Source organism: Passer domesticus, chromosome 20 (assembly GCF_036417665.1).
Source record: "Passer domesticus isolate bPasDom1 chromosome 20, bPasDom1.hap1, whole genome shotgun sequence".
In the NCBI taxonomy this organism is placed as follows: domain Eukaryota; kingdom Metazoa; phylum Chordata; class Aves; order Passeriformes; family Passeridae; genus Passer; species Passer domesticus.
The window spans coordinates 8,395,203-8,416,124 of NC_087493.1; the positions used below are offsets into that span (position 1 = coordinate 8,395,203).

General features: G+C 48.2%; 2 protein-coding genes across 5 annotated transcripts in view; one reads left to right on the plus strand and one right to left on the minus strand.

Annotated features, from left to right (window-relative positions):
• Nucleotides 1-818: 818 nt before the first annotated feature.
• CDK3 (cyclin dependent kinase 3) lies at nt 819-14,219 on the plus strand. Of its 3 annotated transcripts, XM_064395357.1 has the most exons (8): nt 822-1,226; nt 1,328-1,500; nt 2,395-2,472; nt 2,803-2,923; nt 3,415-3,585; nt 4,004-4,105; nt 4,563-4,766; nt 5,160-14,219. In XM_064395357.1, exons 2-8 carry the CDS (start codon nt 1,373-1,375, stop codon nt 5,283-5,285), a joined length of 930 nt encoding a protein of 309 aa, XP_064251427.1. In that variant the 5' UTR covers nt 822-1,226; nt 1,328-1,372; the 3' UTR covers nt 5,286-14,219. The 3 variants fall into 3 exon arrangements, with proteins under 3 accessions (XP_064251428.1, XP_064251427.1, XP_064251426.1); XM_064395358.1 differs by having other exon boundaries at nt 819-1,500; nt 5,163-14,219; XM_064395356.1 differs by having other exon boundaries at nt 822-1,500.
• A 1,262-nt stretch (nt 14,220-15,481) lies between these two features.
• EVPL (envoplakin) overlaps nt 15,482-20,922 on the minus strand; it is a 30,422-nt gene continuing 24,981 nt past the window's right edge. For both annotated transcript variants that reach the window (XM_064395350.1, XM_064395349.1), the window contains exons 20-22: nt 20,764-20,874; nt 20,056-20,148; nt 15,482-19,290 (exon numbers count right to left, since the gene is read on the minus strand). In XM_064395350.1, coding sequence (XP_064251420.1) covers nt 15,841-19,290; nt 20,056-20,148; nt 20,764-20,874 — 3,654 coding nt within the window. In that variant the 3' untranslated portion in view covers nt 15,482-15,840. The remainder of the gene's footprint in view (nt 19,291-20,055; nt 20,149-20,763; nt 20,875-20,922) is intronic.

The window sequence follows — 20,922 nt, forward strand, 5'->3', positions numbered from 1 at the left end:
TACAAACCCTATAGATGATGTAAGAAAATTCAGGTTTTTTCCTCCTAAGTACTGGGTGTGTATGGAAGTGGCTGGCTTTAAAAAGGTTGTGAGAAAAGGACATGAAATTACATCAGAGCCACTCTGATTGAAGAACATGGTGCCTTGCCCACACAGCTCTATTAAACCATTGACAAAAGGACAGGACATTGCTAATGTCACATGAGAATCAAATGTTTGTGCAAGGGAGGGAATACTGTCTTGTAGAAATCCCCAAATTTGGAGTGAGCTGTGCCTGTTGTACATTGCAGGAGAATGCAGCCATCTCCAGCCTTTTCTACTTGCACTCAAAGATTTTCAGCTGCTGGCTCAGCAATGGGTTAAATCAGCCCTTTTTTAGGGCACCTAAAATTGGGGTCTTCCCTGTGGACCCACACAGCTGCAATGTTCATGCCCACCCAGAGACATGGAGCCCCCAAGTCCTCCAGATGAAATTCCCTACGGCTCTGCCTTTCCTGGTGCCACAATACATAAGATAATTTTAATCTTGTCTTCTGCCAGCTATCAAGTCAATGATTAATTCCCCTTCAAGGACATCTCCTGAAAGGCTGACTGAGCAGCACAGCCCATGTTGGGGAGGTTCAAGGGACAATTGTGCAAGACTAAATAAAAGGGGAAAAAAAAAGACAAAAAAAAACCAAAACCCCACACAACACAAAAAATCCCCAAACCCCAAAAAAGCCCCACAAAAAACCCTGACAAAAAACCAAACCAAACAAAAAAAAAAAAACAAACCCAAAAAAAGCAAAACAAAAAAAAAAACAAAAAAAAAAAAAAAAACACCCAACCAACCAAACAATAAAAAAGACATTTCTGCTGGGTGTTTGCCCTCAGCATGTCCCAGGGAGCCATAATTATTAACCCAATTACTCCACCAATGCCCAGCACTGTGCAGCTGGGCATTGGTGAAGCAATGGAGCGGGAGAGCTTCCCCTGGCCCTGTGCAGTTCGTGCTGCTCTTCCTGAGGGCCCAAAGTACATCTGTACATCAATTTTCCTCAGTTTTTGTCTGTAACCAGCACACTGCACAACCTGGGCAGCACAACAACCAGCGCTGTGTGGCTCTTTTGTGGTTCTGTCCACCTGAAGCTCCCTGGACACCTCAGAGCCCACCAGGCCGCCCTGTCCCCTCACAGCTGCCCCAGGCAGGTCCCTGAGGGCTCCCTCAAGGCTGAGGGAGAACCAAGGTGGGATCCAGACCCCGGCAGCACCTCAGGGAACACCCACGGGGCTCAAACGCTTTCCCCACGTTCATTTTTGTGTTTCCCGCTTTTTTCCCTCCCCTCAGAGCGCGGTGCCAGCCGCCCCCACTGCCACCGCCTGAGGCGGCCCCATGGAGGCCATCCAGGCGTCCTTCCAGAAGGTGGAGAAGATTGGGGAGGGCACCTATGGCGTGGTGTACAAGGCTCGCAACAAGCGCACGGGGCAGCTGGTGGCCCTCAAGAAGATCCGCCTGGACGCGTGAGTGGGGCAAAGCCCTGGGCCTGCCATGGCGCCAGGCCTGTGCCCAGTATGGTGTGAGAGGCACAAAAAAGCCTCACGTGAGGGGAAAAAGGTGTCTCTAGGATTAAAATAATCTTATGTATTGTGGCAGAGGAAAGGCAGAGCCAAAGGGAATTTCATCTGGAGGACTTGGGGGCTCCGTGTCTCTGGGTGGGCATGGCAGCTGTGTGGGTCCACAGGGAAGACCCCCAACTTTTAGGTGATCTAAAAAAGAGCTGATTTAATCCATTGCTGAGGCAGCAGCTGAAAAATCTTTAAGTGTGAGTGTTTAGGGCCTGACCCGGGTCCACAGCACAGGGCAGGGGGAAATGGCTGCCATGTTGTGAGGTAATATCTCCCTCAGGGCTGTGCTGTGGGGGTCAGGAGGGTCAGCCGCGGCCCTCCAGGGTGTACTGAGCAGGTAAAAGCTTATTTCTGTTTCCCTGGGTCATCCCTGAGCTGTGTGCACAGTGAGGGGTGTCTGCCTGGACTGGGAGCCAACATGCTGGGGCTGCACCCCATGGTGACCCCTCAGCATGGGGGATGTGGCTGCCTGAGGGGCAAAGAGCTTTCATTTTCCCCCACCTACAAAAAGAAAGACCTAGGTAATTAATACATTATCTCTTCTCTAAATGCACCCTTAGGTGCTTCCAAACAAGCTCTGCTGCAAGGCTTGCATGTCTAGGTCAACACCTCCTTCTTGCCCACAACCCCATTTCCCCCTGCCTCACCCCAGCCCACCCCAGCCACTGCTCCACCCCAAACTCAAATGCTCCCTTGGGGTACAGTAGAAGAAGGAAGGGACACAGAGCCCCACTGGGCTGTGGGATCCCCCTGGGTTATGGGGTGCAGTACAGCCTGTCTCTGCCACAGGGAGTCAGAGGGTGTCCCCAGCACTGCAATCCGAGAAATCTCACTGCTGAAGGAGCTGAAGCACCCGAACATAGTCAGGTAAGACCTGGATACACCCTCTTCACCAGCTCATCCATGAGCTCCTGCTCTGGGAGCAGGCAGCAAGGGGGTTTTTCTGTCCTTCCCCAACTGCCAAAATACACAGCAAAATGCAGGAATCCCTTACACTTCCCTGGCTTTCATCAATACTTCATGGGTCTGCCATTTCACTAACACACTGCTGTGCCCCATACTAGATTCTGCCCTTAAGCTGCCCCTTTCTTCTCCAAAGGACCAACAGAGCAGAGGCATGTGCGGGAGGAGGGATGTTTGGGTATTTACAGAGGTTTGGAGCAGATATTGAGGGGACAGCCTGAACTTCTTTTACAGGCTCCTGGATGTCATACACAGCCAGAAGAAGCTCTACATGGTGTTTGAGTATCTGAATCAGGACCTGAAGAAGTACATGGACTCATGCCAAGCTGGAGAGCTTCCTTTAAGCTTGGTCAAGGTACAGAGTGGAAGGATTGCCAACAGGCAGGGAAGACAGCATGTCCCTGCTGCCTTCTGCTGGGCAGAGGCACCTCAGAGCTGCTTAGACTGGGCTGGAAATGATTCCTCAGCCTCCCAGATCTCAAACATTTCAGCTGGAAAACTCTCTTGGCACTATTGCTCAGAAATGTTTATTTCCCAGCAGTTTCCAGGCTCTCCAGCCTATCTTGCTGCAGAACAAAGGAGGGATCTGTTGCTAATTGCCTTTGTAGACAGTAATGGGTGGGTGGAAGAGAAGGATAGTGCCTGGACCAGAGTCTACCTGTGCCCACGTGGCATGGCAGCAGTTTGTGTGTATCTCTGAGTAGTGGCCCATAAGTCTGATGTTGCACTGGAACAAGGGCTTTCTTCCCATTCACATCTGTAAGAGATCCAAAGTGCGTTGGTTCACACAAGCCAGAGTTCAAAGTGTTTTCATCATGGCCTATCTGAAATCTCTTCTCTCCTCAGAACTACCTTTTCCAGCTGCTGCAGGGTGTGAGCTTCTGCCACTCGCACAGGGTCATCCACAGGGACTTGAAGCCACAGAACTTGCTCATTAACGAAGCAGGAGCAATCAAGCTGGCTGATTTTGGACTGGCAAGAGCCTTCGGGGTCCCCCTCCGCACATACACTCATGAGGTAGTGTTGAGGCTCCCTGGGTGAGGTACAAAATCCAGAGTGGGAGAACAGCAGCAGCACAAGTTGCTCATCCATAACAGAGGCATAGCCATGCCAGGAGTGTGCTCTTAACCTCACCTGCAGCTAAGGGACCTCCATGTCCCCACAAGGTGTGCTGACTGTCTGCTGGAGTCAGCCTGCCAGCTGGGCTCCCACCTTCTCTCCACAGGGTACACTTAATTGTTCCAGAGCGTGTTTTTGAAGAATGTTCTGTTAATCCCAACCTTGCAGGCACTAAAGCGTTTGTAAATTCAGCAAGGCCTTAGCATGCTCTGATTTGTACAGTCACTCCATTACAGCTGAGAAGGGAGGGTCCCACACCCTTGGTTTTATCCAGGGAAACCAGACACAGTTTGTTTGTTTCTTGGCTCCTTTACAGGTGGTGACTCTGTGGTACCGAGCCCCTGAGATACTGCTGGGATGCAGATACTACTCAACCCCTGTGGATATCTGGAGCATTGGCTGCATCTTTGCAGAAATGGTAGGCTGGGTTTAAATAATCTCTTTCTTGAGCCAGAGGAGGCAGCTGCACCTTCAGCCTTATTGCTGCAGCATTTTGACCCTGGGAGAAGATGACTCTTCCAGATGTCCCCATGGTGGGCTGAAGAGAACAAGCACTCTTGTGGCATGGCAGAATGGATCTCCTAGGGGTCCATACTCCCCTTGGAAGAGCTGTGGTTAGCCCTGCAATACAACACCACTTTTCCTCATCCCCAAAGTCCCTGAGCTGCAGAGCAGACAGGACAAATAGCCAAGAGTGGGAGCAAGCAGTCAGACACCTGTGATGTTCGCAGCCCCTGCCTGGCAGAATCACTGCATTGTAACTGCCCTGGTGTGTGCAGTTGTTTGCACCTGCTGGGACAGAAGGCTGCTGCAGCAGGAAGTAGGGCACACAACTGATGGAAAGGTGGGAACTGGCTTTTTCTTTTCTTCCCCAGATGACCAGGAAGGCCCTGTTTCCAGGGGACTCCGAGATCGATCAGCTCTTCCAGATCTTTCGCACTCTGGGCACTCCCACCGAGGTGACCTGGCCTGGTGTGACCCAGCTCCCTGATTACAAGGGCAGCTTTCCCCGGTGGCCAAGGAAGGAGATGAAGGACATTGTTCCAAACTTAGATCGAGATGGGAGAGACTTACTGACGGTGAGTGAGGGCTCAGAACAGGGCCTGGGGATAGACAGGACATTTTCAAACTGGGCAAGGAATAGGGATATTTGAGATTTAATTACCTGGAAGTGTAGCTGATCTGGGTTGAATGCCCACCTTCGACATTGCAGAAGCACCAGTTATGGAATAGGGTTCAGTCTTACTCTGAAGAAGGACCCGTCATTGCAGGTTCCTCTAAGAACCACTGCATTGGGAGTTAAGGAACTCTTCTAACATAATCCCCAGAGTAACTTCAATTGTGGGTGACTCCTGGAGCCCACAGACAGAAAAAGGCAGGACCAACATCTGCAACTGGGCCTAGCTGTGTGCAGGTGCAACCAATCACCCAATTTTTAAAATCCTAAATCTGCTGGGTTTTTCTCTTGGCAGCAGTTGCTCCTGTATGATCCCAGCAAGCGCATCTCAGCCAAAGCAGCTCTCAACCACCAGTACTTCCTCTGCAGAAACTCTGGGAGCCCTGAACAGCCGCCTGTGCTGCGGAGGGACTGCAGATGACAGGACACAGCTCTCCCCAAGCTCTTGCATCTCCAGGTAGCACTGCAGATGTGGTCTGGGGCACTTAGCAGGGGCCTGGCTGGATCCCAGGGTCTTGCTTCTTTTGAGGAACCTGGAAGGGGACATTCTTGGCATTTAGAGACTTTCAGTCTGTTGCTGGGGGAAAGTTTGGGTTACAGCCTGGAGAGCTGTTTTGAAGTGGTCATTTGCAAAAGGTCAGAATAATTTATCAGCATAAACCACTGAAATGTATAGAAAAGAGTGTTTCTCCAAGGTTTGTTCTTCCACTAGTAATCTAAGGTGACACACAGTGACTTCTGTCTCCAGCACTGGAGCATTCCCAGGTCTGTTGGTGGCAGTTGCTGGCACCAGGGAAGGGGAACACTTCTTTGCTGCTGTTATCAACCAGGCTTCTCAGCACTAAAAAAGCTGTTTAGTCTGAGCTGTTTAATAGAGCTGACATCCTGCTCCTCCACAAGCTGAAAAGCACTATCAGGTGTCTTAGTTTGTGCCTTAGCTGTGACCAAGAAGCCAGAAGATCCAGTTAGCATAAAAGCAGATCCACTTAGGATAAAGCACTTGCTGCATATGACTGGAAACAGGGAGCACCTAAACCACTGGCTTTCCATCATCATTCCAGCTGTAATGCTGTTTCCCTTTGCTTTATTGCCTTGGAAATTTTTTTTGCTGTTCAAATGTTTGGGGGATTGTCTCTGACTCTTGGTGTGGTGTTGACATCTTAATTCCTTTTTCTTCAGCATAAAATAAATATCATTTGTTCAGAAACCTTGGTGTTCATTGTTTGGCAAAGCCCATTAGGCTGGTAACACAGGACAGCCTGGCTGGTCCTTTTTTTCCACAGAGCCTTTCTCCCTTCCTCACCTCCTGCACTCTTTCTTTTATCCTTTCCAGTCCAAATCCTTGTCAGGTGCAGAGATGTGCTCTCAGTGCTGTCGTGGGACTGGTAACAAAAGCGTTAATCCAATTTCTGCTGCATCTGTGTACTTTTAGCAAAGAAACAGGGTATGCAGGAGCTGCTTTCTCATCAAGGACAGAAGGAAGATAAAGGGAAGACATCTGCCTTAGGAATGCAGCTATAGCCAAAACAAGATTATAGAAAAAACGGAACCTGGGAACATGGGGAAGGTTTTATGGTAATGAACAATTTTAATACCCACGCAGTGACTGTATATAAGTAACCCCACTTGTAATGAATCGTGTGCACGCCAGGTGGAGCTTATCCCCCGTGCACCAGGCCTGTGGTAACTTCTTAACGCTGCGTTGGTGTTAAGGGGTTTTGTTTTACCTGCTTTTCGGAGAATTTCGGTGAAAGTTATTGGCCACCCAGATAAGGAGCTCACCTCTGAGCCTCGGCGGATCTGCAGTCGACAGATCTCCAGCCGGCACCGAGGGGTTCTCGGGGAGAGCCTCGGCCTCAGACCGTCAGGGGCTCGAGGTGAGATCCCTGGGGTGAGTGAAGGCATCGTTTAAATCGTTTATCTTGGGGTTATTGACCAGGGGTACGAATCCCCTCACAGAGTTACTGGTGAGGGGTTTGAGTCACCCAGCAGGGTTCAAGTCTCTTGGAAAGCTCACTGTCTGGGGCTTCGAGTCCCCCAGGACTACTGGACTTCCAGGACTAGGGGGTTCCAGTTCCCTCCGAGGGGTTCCCCTGGAGCAGGAAACTTAAAGCAGTATTGTAGCTGGCCGAGGAGAAAACAAACAGGCTCGTAAGACCGGAGCCAAAACATTGCTGTACCCGCTTTGGTGGTGGAGTTTGCTTAGATACTCTGAATTCTTTTTGGTCTCTGGCGGTGTGCGTGCGAGTGGGTTGTGTGTTGATTTCAGTTTGCCGGCCTGTAAAATCAACACTGGGACGCCTGTGATATAAAGCTCATTAGCTGGAAGAGCGTTGAAACTTAACCGACTGTTGGGGTCTCGAAGCAGTCGGGGGTGTGTGCTATCGATTATTGATTTTTCTGTGCGCGCCGCTGAAATCGCATTTGTGGACGCCAAGCGCCCTCTCGTGTCATTGCGCACCGGATTCCCGGAGAGTGGGAGCGGGCGGGCGGGCAGGGGCACCCCCAGTTGCAGCTCCGCCGTTCCCCGCCGTCATCTCAGCTCGAGGAGGAGGAGGAGGAGAAGAGAAGAAGCCCAACAGACTCGCAGCACAACAGCCCTGTCCCGGCCCGGCGGGTTCTCGCCTGCTCCAGCGCCCGGGCAGCGTCACCCGCCCGCTGCAGCCCAGAACCAGCCGCGGGGGCTCCCCGCGCCCAGGTAATCGTTGTATTCGCTTTCTGGCTGTTGTTATATACTTGTATTATTGAGTATGGGGGCGGTTTGTTCTAAAACTAGAGTGGGAAATGATATCCCGAATTCCCCGTTGAAATGTATATTGAACCGCTGGGAAAAGATAGGGGGAGGCTCGCTACTGAAATCCAAACTAATCCAATATTGTAACCACTGGTGGCCGCTGTATAAACTGGACAATCAGGCGAAGTGGCCCGAGAACGGCACCTTAGACTATCACACCATGTTACAGCTGAGGCTGTTTTGTAGAAGAGAGGAGAAATGGAGTGAGATGCCTTACGTAGATCTGTTCTTTACTTTGAGAGACCATCTGGAATTACAAAAGGGGTGCCTACCCAGCCTGTCAAACCCTCTCATGTTAGCTTTTGGAAAGGAAGAGGAAAAGGATAGGAGATCAAAGCAATGTTGCTCCCTTTGTAGTATTGGGCACCACTGTTGGAAATGCCACAGCCAATGGGAGGAGGATGATGATATAGAAATGATAGAGGCACCAGATGCAGGAGACAGGGGCAGAGAGAATTGGGGTGTGCCTGATAAGGGGAAAGCACAAGGATGGGATGAGCAGTCAGGGGGGAGGCAAGAGTTAATTTCAAATCCAGTGGTGGGGGGAACCCAGGGTGAGCAGGAGGTGAGAACACAAGAGGTAGGGGAGCAGGGGGTGAGAAACCCGGAGTTAGGGGAGCAGGGGGGGAAAATGCAGGAAGGAGGGGATCAGGGGGTGAGAAAGAAGGAGGGAAAGGAGCAGGGGGTAAGAAAGCAGGAAGGAGGGGAGCAGGGGGTGAGAATGCAGAAAGAACGGGAGCAGGGGGTGAGAAAGCAGGATGTAGAGGAGCAGGAGCTGAGAAAGCAGGAGAGAGGGGAGCAGGGGGTAAGAAAGCAGGAGGGGGATAAGCAGGAGGCCATAGCTCATCTCTGGGCAGGAATGGGATCCCACAGCCTGGTAGTGGTGAAGGTACCTTTCTCCCCAGTCGATCTCGAGGCATGGATGAGACTGGCAGGGCCCTACAGAGAAGATCCAGAGAGAGTATCTAGAGTATTTGAAACCATTCTCAAGACCCAGAACCCGGATTGGGGGTTTATACAAGTTCTATTAGATACCCTATTAGACTCCACAGAAAGAGAGATGGTACTCAGGACTGCTAGGAAAGAGGTGGACAGGGTAGGAACAGCAGGTGCGCTACCAGGAACTGTGGAAGAGCATTTTCCCTCCCAGGATCCCCACTGGGACCCTAACACAAAGGAGGGGAGGGTTTTTCTGGGACAATATCAACAATGGATATTATTTGGCTTTAGACACGCAATGCCAAAGGCAATCAATTGGTCTAAACTTTATGAGGTGAAACAAGAACCATGTGAGACTCCAACTGCATTTGTGGAACGCCTAAGGGCAACTGCCAGGAGATACACGAATATTGATCCAGAAAAACCAGAGGAAGCTGTACAGCTGGCTTCCATTTTCATAGGGAACTCAGCACCGGATATTAGAAAGAAGTTACAAAAGCTGGAGGGAGCAGAGTCTCGTGACCTGGGTGAACTATTACAAGTGGCCTGGATAGCTTTTAATCATAGGGGAGAAGAGGAAGAAAACAAGATCCGGGAGAGAGAAAAGGAGAAGGAGCAGAAAGAAAAGAGACGCGAAATTGAGTGGGAGGAGCGGAAAAAGAAATGGGAAATGGAAAGGGAGGAGAGAGAAAAGAAACGGGAGGTGGAAAGGAAAAAAAGAGAAAGATGCAGGGATGCAATGCTGAGCGCAGCTCTGCAGAGAGCGCTGTTCAAGCGCAGGACGGAGAGGGGCTCTGCCCGCGGAGCGCTGCAGCCCAACCAGTGCGCCTACTGCCGGGGACTGGGCCACTGGAAACGGGAATGCCCCAAGAACCTGAAAGGGCCCAAGCGCGCCGAGCTAGCCCTCCATCAGGAGTGAGGGGAACCGCGAGTGAGAGCCCACTGAGCCCCTGGCTACAGCAGAGCTGGGGGAAAGAGAAAATTTTCTTTCTGATTTTTTGTTATATTATATAAACTATATATCTTGACTTATATATATTTTTAGACTTATATATATATTGACATATATATATAGACTTTCCAGTAGTTTATTATATTATATAAAAAATAGTTTATTATATGATAAATACTTATTCGGTATTAAATATAAATCATGGAAAATTAAACCAAGGAACTGTAAATGTTGTTGGTGCAACAGGGAAAGAGGAAAACCAAACATTCTTTAACCCCATTAAATTGGGCAAATGGTGGATAACACACCAATTTTTATATATACCTGAATGTCCAGCTCCTCTGTTAAGAAGAGACTTGCTGAGTAAATTGGAGGTGTGGATTTTGTTCAAACATGGAGAAATGCAATTATTGGTGCCCGAGACTAAAGCCATCGAGGCAAGGACTTTAATGTTGCAGGGAACACTGGAACCAGGCAATTCTGGAAGAACACCAAAAACAGCATAAAATGCAGTAGAACACTCTTGACTTGCACCAGTGGAACTCCAGGCCATTCCCAACAAGCTCAGCCTGTAAGTGTTACCCTAAAACCTGGATGAAAACCAGTAAAGCAGAAACAATATCTAGGGTGGGATTTAAGAGTCTAATAGAAAATTTAAGGGAATTTGGATTATTGATAGTATGTAAGTCAGAACACTCCCATTTTGCCAGTTAAAAAGCCTGGGATGAATACACAGGTTGGTACAGGACCTGTGAGCAATCAATCAAATATTTCAGGATATACACCCTGTTCTAGCCAGTCCCTTTACCCTGTCAACATCCCTTACAGAATATCACCAATGGTTACAGTGATAGGTTTGAAGGATGCCTTCTTTTTCATACCTCTTGATGAGCAAAACCAGGGCATTTTTTCCTTTGAAAATCCTCAAACTGGTGGGAAGACTCAGCTTACCTGGATTGTGTTACCACAAAAATTTAGAAATAGTCCAACGATTTTTGGGAACCAACTGACAAAGGAATTAGAGACCTGGAAAAAAGGAGAACCCTGAAGGGTTGGTCCTGCAACCATATGTTGATGATATCTTACTAATGAAAAGTGCATGGAATTGACTATTAGTCTTCTAAATTTCCTAGGCCAAGGAGGTTACAAAGTATTTTGGGAAAAAGCTCAATTTATGAGGCAGGAAGTTACCTCCCTAGGGTTTGAAATAATAGCAGGACAGTGGAAATTGGGAATGGACAGAAAAGAGTCCATCTGCCAAGTACTCCAACCTGCAATTGCCTGAGATTTAACAGCATTCCTGGCTGTGGCTGGATGATGAAGATTGTGGGTTTTAAATTAATGGACTTTTGGTCATATCACTGAGCTTTTAAAGGAGATCCCCAAAGGACCTTTGATTTGGATTCCTGAGGGAGAACATGCATTTTGTCACCTAAAGATGGCCCTGATGTCTGCACCCACCTTAGGACTTCCAGACTTAACAAAGCCCTTTGAGCTTTTTGGGCAGGAATGACAGCACCTCATCCTTGGAGTTCTGGCTCAGAAGGTGGGAGACTTCAAGAGGCCTGTGGGGTGCTTTTCAGAACAACTGGACAAGGTCAGTCAGGGATGTCCCCAATGTCTGCGAGCTGTGGCAGTGACTGTTCTCCTCATCCAAGAGGCCAAGAAATTGACTTTGGGACAAAAGATAGTAGTGCACACTTCACACATCATAACCACTTTTGTTTTGTCAAAAAGAGGGGCATTGGCTTTCCCCAAGCTGTATGCTGAGATATCAAACTGTTCTAGTGGAGCAAGAAGATGTGGAAAATCCCCAGTGGTAAATCCAGCCCAAGTCCTGAACATCCCGATGCAAGAAGAGGAGCAGCTGACCCTCGAAGGCCTACACACAGCTGAGCAAGTTTGTGTAAGCTGACCAGACCTACAAGATGCACCAACTGAAGATCCAGAGTTCTTCACAGAAGGAGGTAATTTGGTACAAGATGGAAAATAAAAAGCTGGCTATGCCATAGTAACACCAGCCAAGGTAACAGAAGCTGCACCACTGCCCATGGACATCTCAGCACAACAGGCAGAGCTCATGGTCTGTGAAGATCCCTGGAATTGGCAGCAGGAGGAGGAATGAACATGTGGACTGGCTTGAAATATGCTTTTAGAGTTGCCCATGGAACCATATGGAAGGAAAGAGGCCTATTAACAGCACAGGGATCTCTGATCAATATACACAAGAAATGTTGTCCTTCCTTGATGCCACCCAGTTGCCCAGAGAAGTATCTGTACTACACTGCAAGGCACACCAGTGTGGGGAGTCCCAAATTCTTGTAGGAAACAGACTTGAAGATACATCTGCACAAGAGGTTGCACAACAAGGCATCCTGGCATTAACACCTAAGAAAGCTGTTTCACTCCCAGAAGTTAGCCCTGGGTATAGTCAGGCAGATTTAAAATTAGCTACTTACCTAAAAGCCCAGAATAGAGAGGGTGGATGGCTGGGAACTCCCAACAACCAGATCATAGTCCCACCCCAAATGATGTTGCAAATTGTCAAGGAGAAATACCAGCAAACCCACTGGGGAATCAGTGCTATGGTGACTGGTCCAAGGACTCAGATACCAATGTCCCTATGAAAAAAAGTGTCAAGTCTGTTACAGAAAAATGCCTGATATGTCTTAAAAATAATCCTTTGAATTCAAAAGGACTGCCTCTGTGGATCACTAATAGAGGAAACACCCCCAGGAATTACTGAGAAATTGTTTTTCCTGAGCTACCACATCATGCTGGTATCTCCTGGTGTTATTTAGTGGACACCTTTTCCAGGTGGCCAGAAGTTTTCCCCTGCTGCACCAACAAGGCCAGGAAAGTCACCAAGGTACTCTTCAAAGAGATCATCCCCTGGTTAGGAGTTCCTATTGGGGTGTCATCTGATAGGGGACCCCATTTTATACCTGAAGTGTTGCAGCAACTGGGTAAGCAGTTGGGATTTACATCCTCCATGGGGACTGCAATCTAGCAGAAGGGTTGAGTGAACGAATCAGATTTTAAAGAGACAGATTGGCAAAATGTGTCAGGAAACTTTCTTAAAATGGCCACAGGTGTTACCACCAGGCTTGCTATGAGTTAGAGTAAGCTCCAAATTAACCTGAAGGTGAGCCTGTATGAATTGGTGTTTGGGAGATCATATTCTGCTGCAACTTTCTCTGGATCTGAGGAACAAATTGGGAATTGGGAAATAGAAAAATATTTAATTTTGTTAGGGAAACCCTTGAATGAACAAAAAAGGTTTGTCATTCTCTCAGAACCCCTTACCCTAGACAGCCCAGTTCACTCATTTCAGCCTGGGGATCACATACACATCCAGATCTGGAAACTTGAGCCACTTCAGGAGCAGTGGAGAGGACCTTCTCTGGTTCTGTTGACTTCAAGACCAGCTGTGAAAGTGAAAATAATTAACTCCTGGATTCATTGCTCCCAAATTAAGAGGACTTCTGACTCAGACTGAATCGTGGAAAACACCAGACCCTTGCAGCTGAAAGTGTTGAAGACATCTGCAAATAAGCAGCAAAATGTATAGACTAATGTTCATGGGAATTATTTTATCTTTAGGTGGAGATAAAAGAATTTGAAATTATTTAAATGTGAAATTATTTTAAATTATTTTAAATTTGAAATTATTTTAAATTAATTTAATTTTTAAAATTTTAAAAAATAATTTAAAATTATTATAACGTTTTTCTGAAGAAAATTTGAAGAAAATTTAATATTGAAGAAAATTTAGTTTGAAAGAAAATGAAGAAGAAAATTTAATATTGACTTGAGTCCAAGGGTTTGGTAAGATGCACAATCTGTCCAGCATTACAGACTGCCTCCCTATCCCCAGTTCAGCAGGGGAACCTATTCCTTGGGGAATTATCCCTATAAATCTGTCAATGGTGATTCAATATGATAATCTGACATTACAAAAGAGAAAGGCCTTAGATCTATTGCTGGCCAAAGAACAAGGGGTTGTGGATATTTAAAATTGGATAGAGAATGTTGTTGTGTACACATCCCAAATGTAACAGAAGATCTCCAAGGACCACAAAATGTGAGCAGTTGCTGAGGATAGCAAAGCTATCCTGAAATGAATTGGTTCAATAAAATTCTTCAAGGAATGGTGTGATGGTCCCTGAGAGGAGGGCTGGCTGGAATACTGGAAACATCTTAACTGTGATTGTAGTTGTAATAATTATCAGCACTGCTATTGGTTGTGTTTGCAAAATGATCAGTCATGATCTTGTGGGAATATAGGTGACTATAGATAGAAATCGAGTTGGAACTTATCAAATGGCCTTAAGGAATTTGAGATGTTTCAAAGGGGGGAATTGATACCAAAAGGGTTAATCCAATTTGTGCTGTGCCTTTGTACTTTTAGCAAAAAGAAACGGGGTATGCAGGAGCTGCTTTCCCAGCGAGGACCTATTGAATTCCTAAAACATCTGGCTTAGGAATGCAGCTACAGCCAAAACAAGGCTATAAAAAACCCTGAACCTGGGAGCCTGGGGAGGGTTTTGTGGTAATAGGCACTTACAATATGCATGTGGTGATTGTATATAAGCAATGTCCTTGTAGAGAATCATGTGCACATTAGGTGGAGCTTGTCCTGTAATAAATGATGCCTCTTCTTAACACTACATTGGTGTTAAGGAGTTTTATTTTACTTGGTTTTCAGTGAATTTCAGTGACAGAACAATGCGCTGATGGTTCTACAGCCCAGTGATGTCTCAGTGTGGGGCTGCTTTCCATTAGAAGTTGCCACACACTATTTCACAGTTATGTTCTACTTAAATACTCAAAAGTCAGATCTAATTTACAGAAGCCAAACTTCTGCACTCCTGTTTTTCATGTAGGTGCACACGTCTGCTCTCCTAGTCACTGCAATCCCAACAAAACAATTTCAGCACAACCTGACAGCTGTGCTCTTGCATCTCATGGCCTCTGTGTGGTGACAGCCAGCTTGGAGACACATATTTGTGGATGAATCCATGGAAAGATGGATGAATTCTGCTGTGGGAATAATTTCCCTGCCTTTGCATACATGTTGTAAAGTCAATGCTGTGCTGTTTGCTCTATGCAAACAACGTTCGTGTTGTACCAGACAAATTGTTTGAAGAAGAGCTTCCTTTTTGTTTTGTTTTTAAAAGATTTGCAGTAAAAAATAAATACCAAGGACATTCATCCAGTCCAGAAACATAAATAAAACACTAGAGCAAACCTAGCCAGACTGGGAACAGTTTCTTCCTGGAGCTCAGACTTCAAATTCCAGCTAGGCTATATGGAAGTAGAGGCTATACTGCTGGTCTGGTGGGTGAAGGAGGGGGAGAAAACCTCTACTCTCATGGATTATTTTGGGTATGTTGGAGTTCCTGAATTACATCAGCTAAAAGAGCCCTTGGGAAAGGGGAAGGAGCAGCTGATATAAAATAATTTTCACATCCCATAAACCCAGGGGATGCTCCACAACAGGGTAGATACTAGGGCAGAATATTTGGGATATGAGATATATTGGCTCATATTGGGATATGAGATATATTGTTTCAGGAAGGACTGAGTGGTGGAAGTTACACGGAAGAGTAACTTCCTTTTAGTTCACCTAAAGAAACAGCAAGAGCAGATATTCGAGTACTGTTGGGTGGGACTGCACTCCTTTGTTGTTCAAGTCCCTCTTCTAGAGGTGTCCAAATGACCAGGAAGCAAAGTCCTGTTGGTCTTCAGTTTTAAATGCAAATATAACAAAATATTTAAAAATATGGACTCATAGAGGTTCAGTGCTGGGGTATCAGGGAGAGCAAGTCTACAAAACCTGTGTGGATGGGGCTGCAGGGCATGGGATTGCATGGGGGAGGAGTGGCTGTGCCTTCAGCCACAGCCTGCAGAGACAACACAGCCACAGATACTCACTTGCTATATTTATTGCATGCAGGATGACCCAACTGGAAAACACTCTGGCTCTCCCCACTTGCTGGGCATAGCCACATTTAACCTACTGCCCGTGAAGTTCTCACAATCAACCCTCTCTGGGCTGATCAGGGAACAGCACCCAGGGACTGTGGGGACCCCTCGGTGGCAGGCCCATGACCACGTTTTCTTCCTCGCACGGCCGAGCTGTGTTGGGAGGCAGGTAGCTAAGAGAGAAGAGTAGGCAGCCCTAAATGCTAGATGCTCCATTCCTGTGAGCCTGCTGCCTCCGCAGGGAGAGGTGTTCTGAAGGGATGAACTCCTGAAGGAACCAGCCCCATATGTGCCTTGGTCCATTCAATGCCTGAACCGCGAGAGCCGGGGGGAACGGCTCGCCTGGTGGTACCGCTGATACCCCTCCGACGCGGCTGGGAGCAGCAGCAGGTGGCTCAGAGAATCCTTCTGGCAGAGGGCCATGGCCTCCTTGTAATTTATCTTCTCTTTAGTGACAGGGTCAACAAGATCTTTTTCATAGTTGGACTCATCCTGGAGCCTATTGGCCAGGTTGCTCGTTATCATCCCCGTCTGGACAGCTTCCAGCACAGGGATGCGACCAGTTTTCTTGGGATCGATGAGCCCTCCAGTTAGATGCTGGACTTGCAGGTAGGGGAAAGCACTGTCCTTGGTCATCCAACCCTTCTGAACTGCTTCCCCCACAGACAGCCTTCGCTTGGTCACTGGGTCCTCAATGCCTGTGAAAGCTTTCTGGGCATTGAGGAGTCTCTGCATGTAGGTCCTGTCAATCAGCCCCCTCTCGATCGCCTTATGCACCGAGAACCGGTCCCTGGAAATGAGGTCTATGATGCCCCCCGTGGCAGCCTGGGCTTCCAGGAGCTTCTGAGCTGTCATGGGATCGAGCAGCTTCTTCGCAACAGCAGTCTTGATGTTGTACTTGGTGTTGGTGGTGGTGTCGTACACCCCGGCGATGGGGGATGTGTCATCACATATGCCCTTCTGTGAGGCTGGGGGGAAGAAGGTTTGGGTTTGGTGGGTGGTGGGTGATGTGAGTGGGGATTTGGAGATGATGGAGCCAATTGAGAGGGAGGAGGGAGGCTTGGTTTCCCCAGCCACCAGCAAGGCAAATTCAGAGATGGGGATCTTGCCATCCCGGTACAGCTGGTACTCTTCCTTGGTGATCCTCCTCAGCCTTAGAGCATCATCGATGGAATACTGCTTCCCACTTTTCTTGTCAAGGAGAAGTGAGATCTCCCCATTTGGGCCCAAGGTGGTGACTTCTTCCCAGTCACACTCCAGCTCTTGCAGCTGGATGTACTGGCCTCTGTCTATGATACCTCGCTTATAGGCTTCGTAAGGGGACATGTCCTTCCCTGTGTCAGGGTCCAAGATAGAGATCTTGGTGGAGAGGTTTGTCTCTCTCATCTGGGTCTCGTGATTGATTTCCTCACGGTTGACCTTTGACTGGAGATCCCGAATGAACCTCTCCTTGTTGTAGATCTGGTCCTTCTCCCTAAGAATGTCTGCTTCCAGCAGGGAAACCTCATGTTCCAGCTGCTTCTTCTTCTGCCTGTCATTCTCAGTCCGCTGGCTGAGCAGTTTGGACTCCTCACGAAGGAAGAGGACTTTCTGCTGCTTCTGCCTCTCCAGCTCCCGCAGTTCACTCTCCAAGTTGGCTCTCTCCTGGATGGCCAGGTTCCTGGCTTTCTGCAGCTCTGTCTCTTCACGAGCCCATGTCCTCTTCATGCCTTCAGCTCTCTCGATCTTCTCCCGGAGCCGCCGTACCTCCTCTTCTACCTTTTGTTTGGCTCCCCTCTCCCTGCTCAGCAGCTCCCAGATGCGTGCACGTTCACTCTCCAGCGCCCTGTCCTTTTCCACTCGAATCACCTCCTTGTAGATGGTCTTCTCCTGGGATTTCGTTTTCTGCAGGACATCAACTTGCACCTGCAGGTTCTTGCATTCTCTCTGCAAGTTCAGCACCTCCATCTTCTCCCGCTCCAGCTCCAAGCGCAGGTTGCTGGCAGATTGTTCCAGGACTGGATCCTTCTCCAGCTTGACCACTTCTTCCATAATGATCTTTTCTTGCACTGGGGCTGGGCTCTCCTCCAGCTCCTTTATTCTCAGTGTAATTTGTCTCATCTCCTTCTCCAGTGCAAGCCTCTTGCTTCGATCCTCCTGAAAGTTGAGCAACTTCTCTTGCTCTTCCACCAGCACACGAACCTGCTGCACGTCGCGTTCCAGGCGACGCCTGTTGCTCACCTCCTCATCCAGGCTGCGTCTCAGCCTGCTGTGCTCATCTCGCAGCTTTGGATCCTTTTGGGTCAGTATCACCTCTTGAACAACCACCTTCTCCTCTGGCTTCCGCCTCTCCAGTAGCATGTATTTGTTCTGCAGGTCATAGATGGCATCCTCTGCAGCTCTCCTCTTCTGGGACATGTTACGCACCTCCTGACGCAGCCGATCGGCTTCTTTTTCCAAGAGTGGATCATTCTCATATCGGATGACTTCCTTGTTGACCAGCTTGGTTTCCACCTTGGATCTCTCCCTCCTCCATTCATCCCTTTCCCCCTGCAGCCTAATGAGCTGCTCCTGGGTCCTGCCGTTGGTGTTCACAAGTTCATTGAGCTGCTCTTTCAGCCTGTCAATTTCTCTAAGAATCTCTGGACTCTTTTCATGTTTCACCACCTCCTCTATGACCTCCTTAAACTCCACCTCTGGTTTTTGTGACCTCAGGACTTTCAGCTCTGCTAAGGCCTCTTCCACTTCACTGTCAATCTTTGTCCTTTTCAGAGTGACTTCCTGGAGCTGCCTTTTCAGGTGTGCAATCTGCCGCTCTGTTTCAGGGTCCACCAGGAAGATCTCGTTGACCCTCTCTTTTACCTCTACCCTGGGCTTTTTCTTCTCTGCAATGCTGTACTGGGTCTGCAGCTCTTCCAGCTCACCTGTCAGCATCAAGTTTTTGCTCCTCTCTTCTTCAATCAGAGTTTTCAGCTTGGAAGTCTCTTTCAATAACTCTGGGTCCTGCTCTACCTGTTTCACCTCCTTAACAATAATTTTGGGTTCTGCTGTTTCAATCAGTCTTTCCACCTCCTCAATCTTGTTCTTCACTTTCACTATCGCTTCTTCTGCAGACTTCCTTTTGAAGGATTCCTCATCAATTTGTAACTGCAGGGTCCTAACAGATTTCAGCATTTCAGGGTTTTTCTCCAGTTTGATGAGCTCCTTCACCACCACTTTCTCTCGGATGTTGGGCTGCTTTCGCTCCAGCATGTGCAGCTCCCTCTTAAGCTGCTCAAGTTCAGAAGCAGCAGCCAAGCTTTCCTCCTGGAGATGCTTGATCTCCTGACGAAGACTGGCTGCTTGGCCATCCAGGCTTGGATCCTTCTCAATTTTTGTGATCTCTTTGGTGAGGAGCTGGGCAGGAGCAACCTTCTTCTCACTCTCCATCTGGGCAAGCTTACGGCTCATCACATCAATGTCTTCTTGCAGGCTCTGCCTCTTTCTGCCTTCCTCTTCAATCTGCTGTACCATCCTAGACAGGTTGCTCTCCACCTGCGGGTCTCTGTAGTATTCAATCACCTCTTTTTCTTCCACTCTTTCAACAGGCTTCTGAGTTTTCAACATCAGCAGCTTGTTTCTGTGTTCCTCCAGGTCCTCTTCAATCCTGGCTACTTTCCTCCTTTCCTCCTCCAGCTGCAATTTCAACCCCTCAGATTCCCTGCTTTTTGTGGCTTTGTTTTCAGCTTTCTGGGTTCGCTCATGTACAGCTTCAATGTCTTCATGCACTTCCTTCTGCAAAGTAAAAAATAAAAAATAATTTGAAAAAGGCAGGCAAACCAAGCCGCTCTTTTAAGGTGACTCAGAGATCTTTTAAATGACATGGCGTGGTGGGAGACAAAACTGGCACAGAATCCTCAGGTAGTCTTCAAATAAGGCTGTTTGTAAATGGAAAGTGAGGACACAATCCCATCATCTCAAGCAACTGACTTGGTGGGTCTTCCCCTTCAGATGGAGGTGCTGCAGCAACTACAGAGGTGCTCTGTGCTGCCTTCCTACATCTGCAGCCGAGGGAGAGCATCACAGCCAGTCCCCAGCTTAATCTCTCATGCTTCCTGAACCCACTAAAAGTCACCCAGTCCTGAGACCTTTCCTACAGGTGGTTCAAACCTTGGAATGGTATAAAAATCCTATGGCTTTGAAGAGTTTCCAGAAGGTTGTGAGCACTAAATTCCAGCCACACCCACAAACCAAATCTGAAATTGTCAGTATGTGATGGTTGATTAATTGGACTTAAAAGCCCTATTTTTTTTTCCCCAAGCATAAACTACAGCTTCAGTAACGAGGTGAGGGGCCCCAGAGGTGATGGGAGTCACAACCCAAGATCAGTGTCAGTGAAACTGTGGTTTCATGTTGTCTTTTGCTCAGAGGGGTTCCCATTCCTGTCCTTCATCACACCTGGATGTGGAGACTCAGGGAGGGGTGGGGGAGCCCCAGGCTGAGCAGATTTGAACCCCAGTCTAGAGCACCCCAATCTTGCAGTGAGCTGTAAGCTGGTACCTTTTCCACGATCTTCTTGGCAAACTCCAGCCTGCTGAGCTGCTGTTTATTTTCTGCTGCCAACTCCATGTAGAGCTTGGTGACATCATTTTCCTGCAAAAGAAAGAGTGCTGAGAGCCTTGTGCCCTCACCCAGACACAGCTCCGTTGCGTGGCAGACTCTGCCACACCTCCTTTCACCTGCACCACTTTTCTGTATGTCATAGTTCTAGAGATTAGTGTCTTCCCATCTCACTCTTTAGAGACACAGAGTCTAAGGATTCCTGCAGGAGAACCTGTTCCTCTTATCTGAATGCCTGTTAGATGCCTTCAGGCCTACACAGGGCCCAGTCTTCCAAATCCACAGACTGAGAGCAGCTGGCAAAAGCCTCAAGGTGATGCAGGAGGACTGGGATGTAACTGAGAAGAGCATAGAGGAGCTCTGGCTTCTTCCTCTCCTCACACACCCACCCTGTAAGCTTTATCTTCATGCACAATGTGGTGAGGAGGCAACACCAGCAATCTCAACCAAAGGTGCCAGGCACAGCCCTAATTCAGGATCTCACATGCTGCTTTGCCCCAGGAACAAAGGATCCCTGAGGACTCCAACTCTGGGATTAGGACCATGATCATTGGTGGCTGTAAGAGTGGATTAAAACCTTGCAGAGGGCATTGGGGCATGGATAATGAGCTGGGCAATGGTTTCTGTGTCTTCATCTTAACATTTTACCTGGGCCTGGATGCTTTCCTGCAGGGGGGTCACACGCAGCCTCTTTGCAGCAGAGTCAGTCAGGGAAGGGTCCAGGGAAGAGCTGTATTTGCCTGCTTCAAGCTCATAGTCCTGCTCAGAGCAGACACACGAGAATCAGGTGGGATCTCTTGGGTGAAA

Bases quoted from the DNA above. Each gene is read 5' to 3' on its own strand.
- CDK3 (XM_064395356.1), top strand. From the start codon at position 1,373: ATGGAGGCCATCCAGGCGTCCTTCCAGAAGGTGGAGAAGATTGGGGAG. The intron at 2,924-3,414 runs GTACAGAGTGGA...TTCTCTCCTCAG, and splicing joins TTCCTTTAAGCTTGGTCAAG to AACTACCTTTTCCAGCTGCT. The intron at 3,586-4,003 runs GTAGTGTTGAGG...GCTCCTTTACAG, and splicing joins TCCGCACATACACTCATGAG to GTGGTGACTCTGTGGTACCG.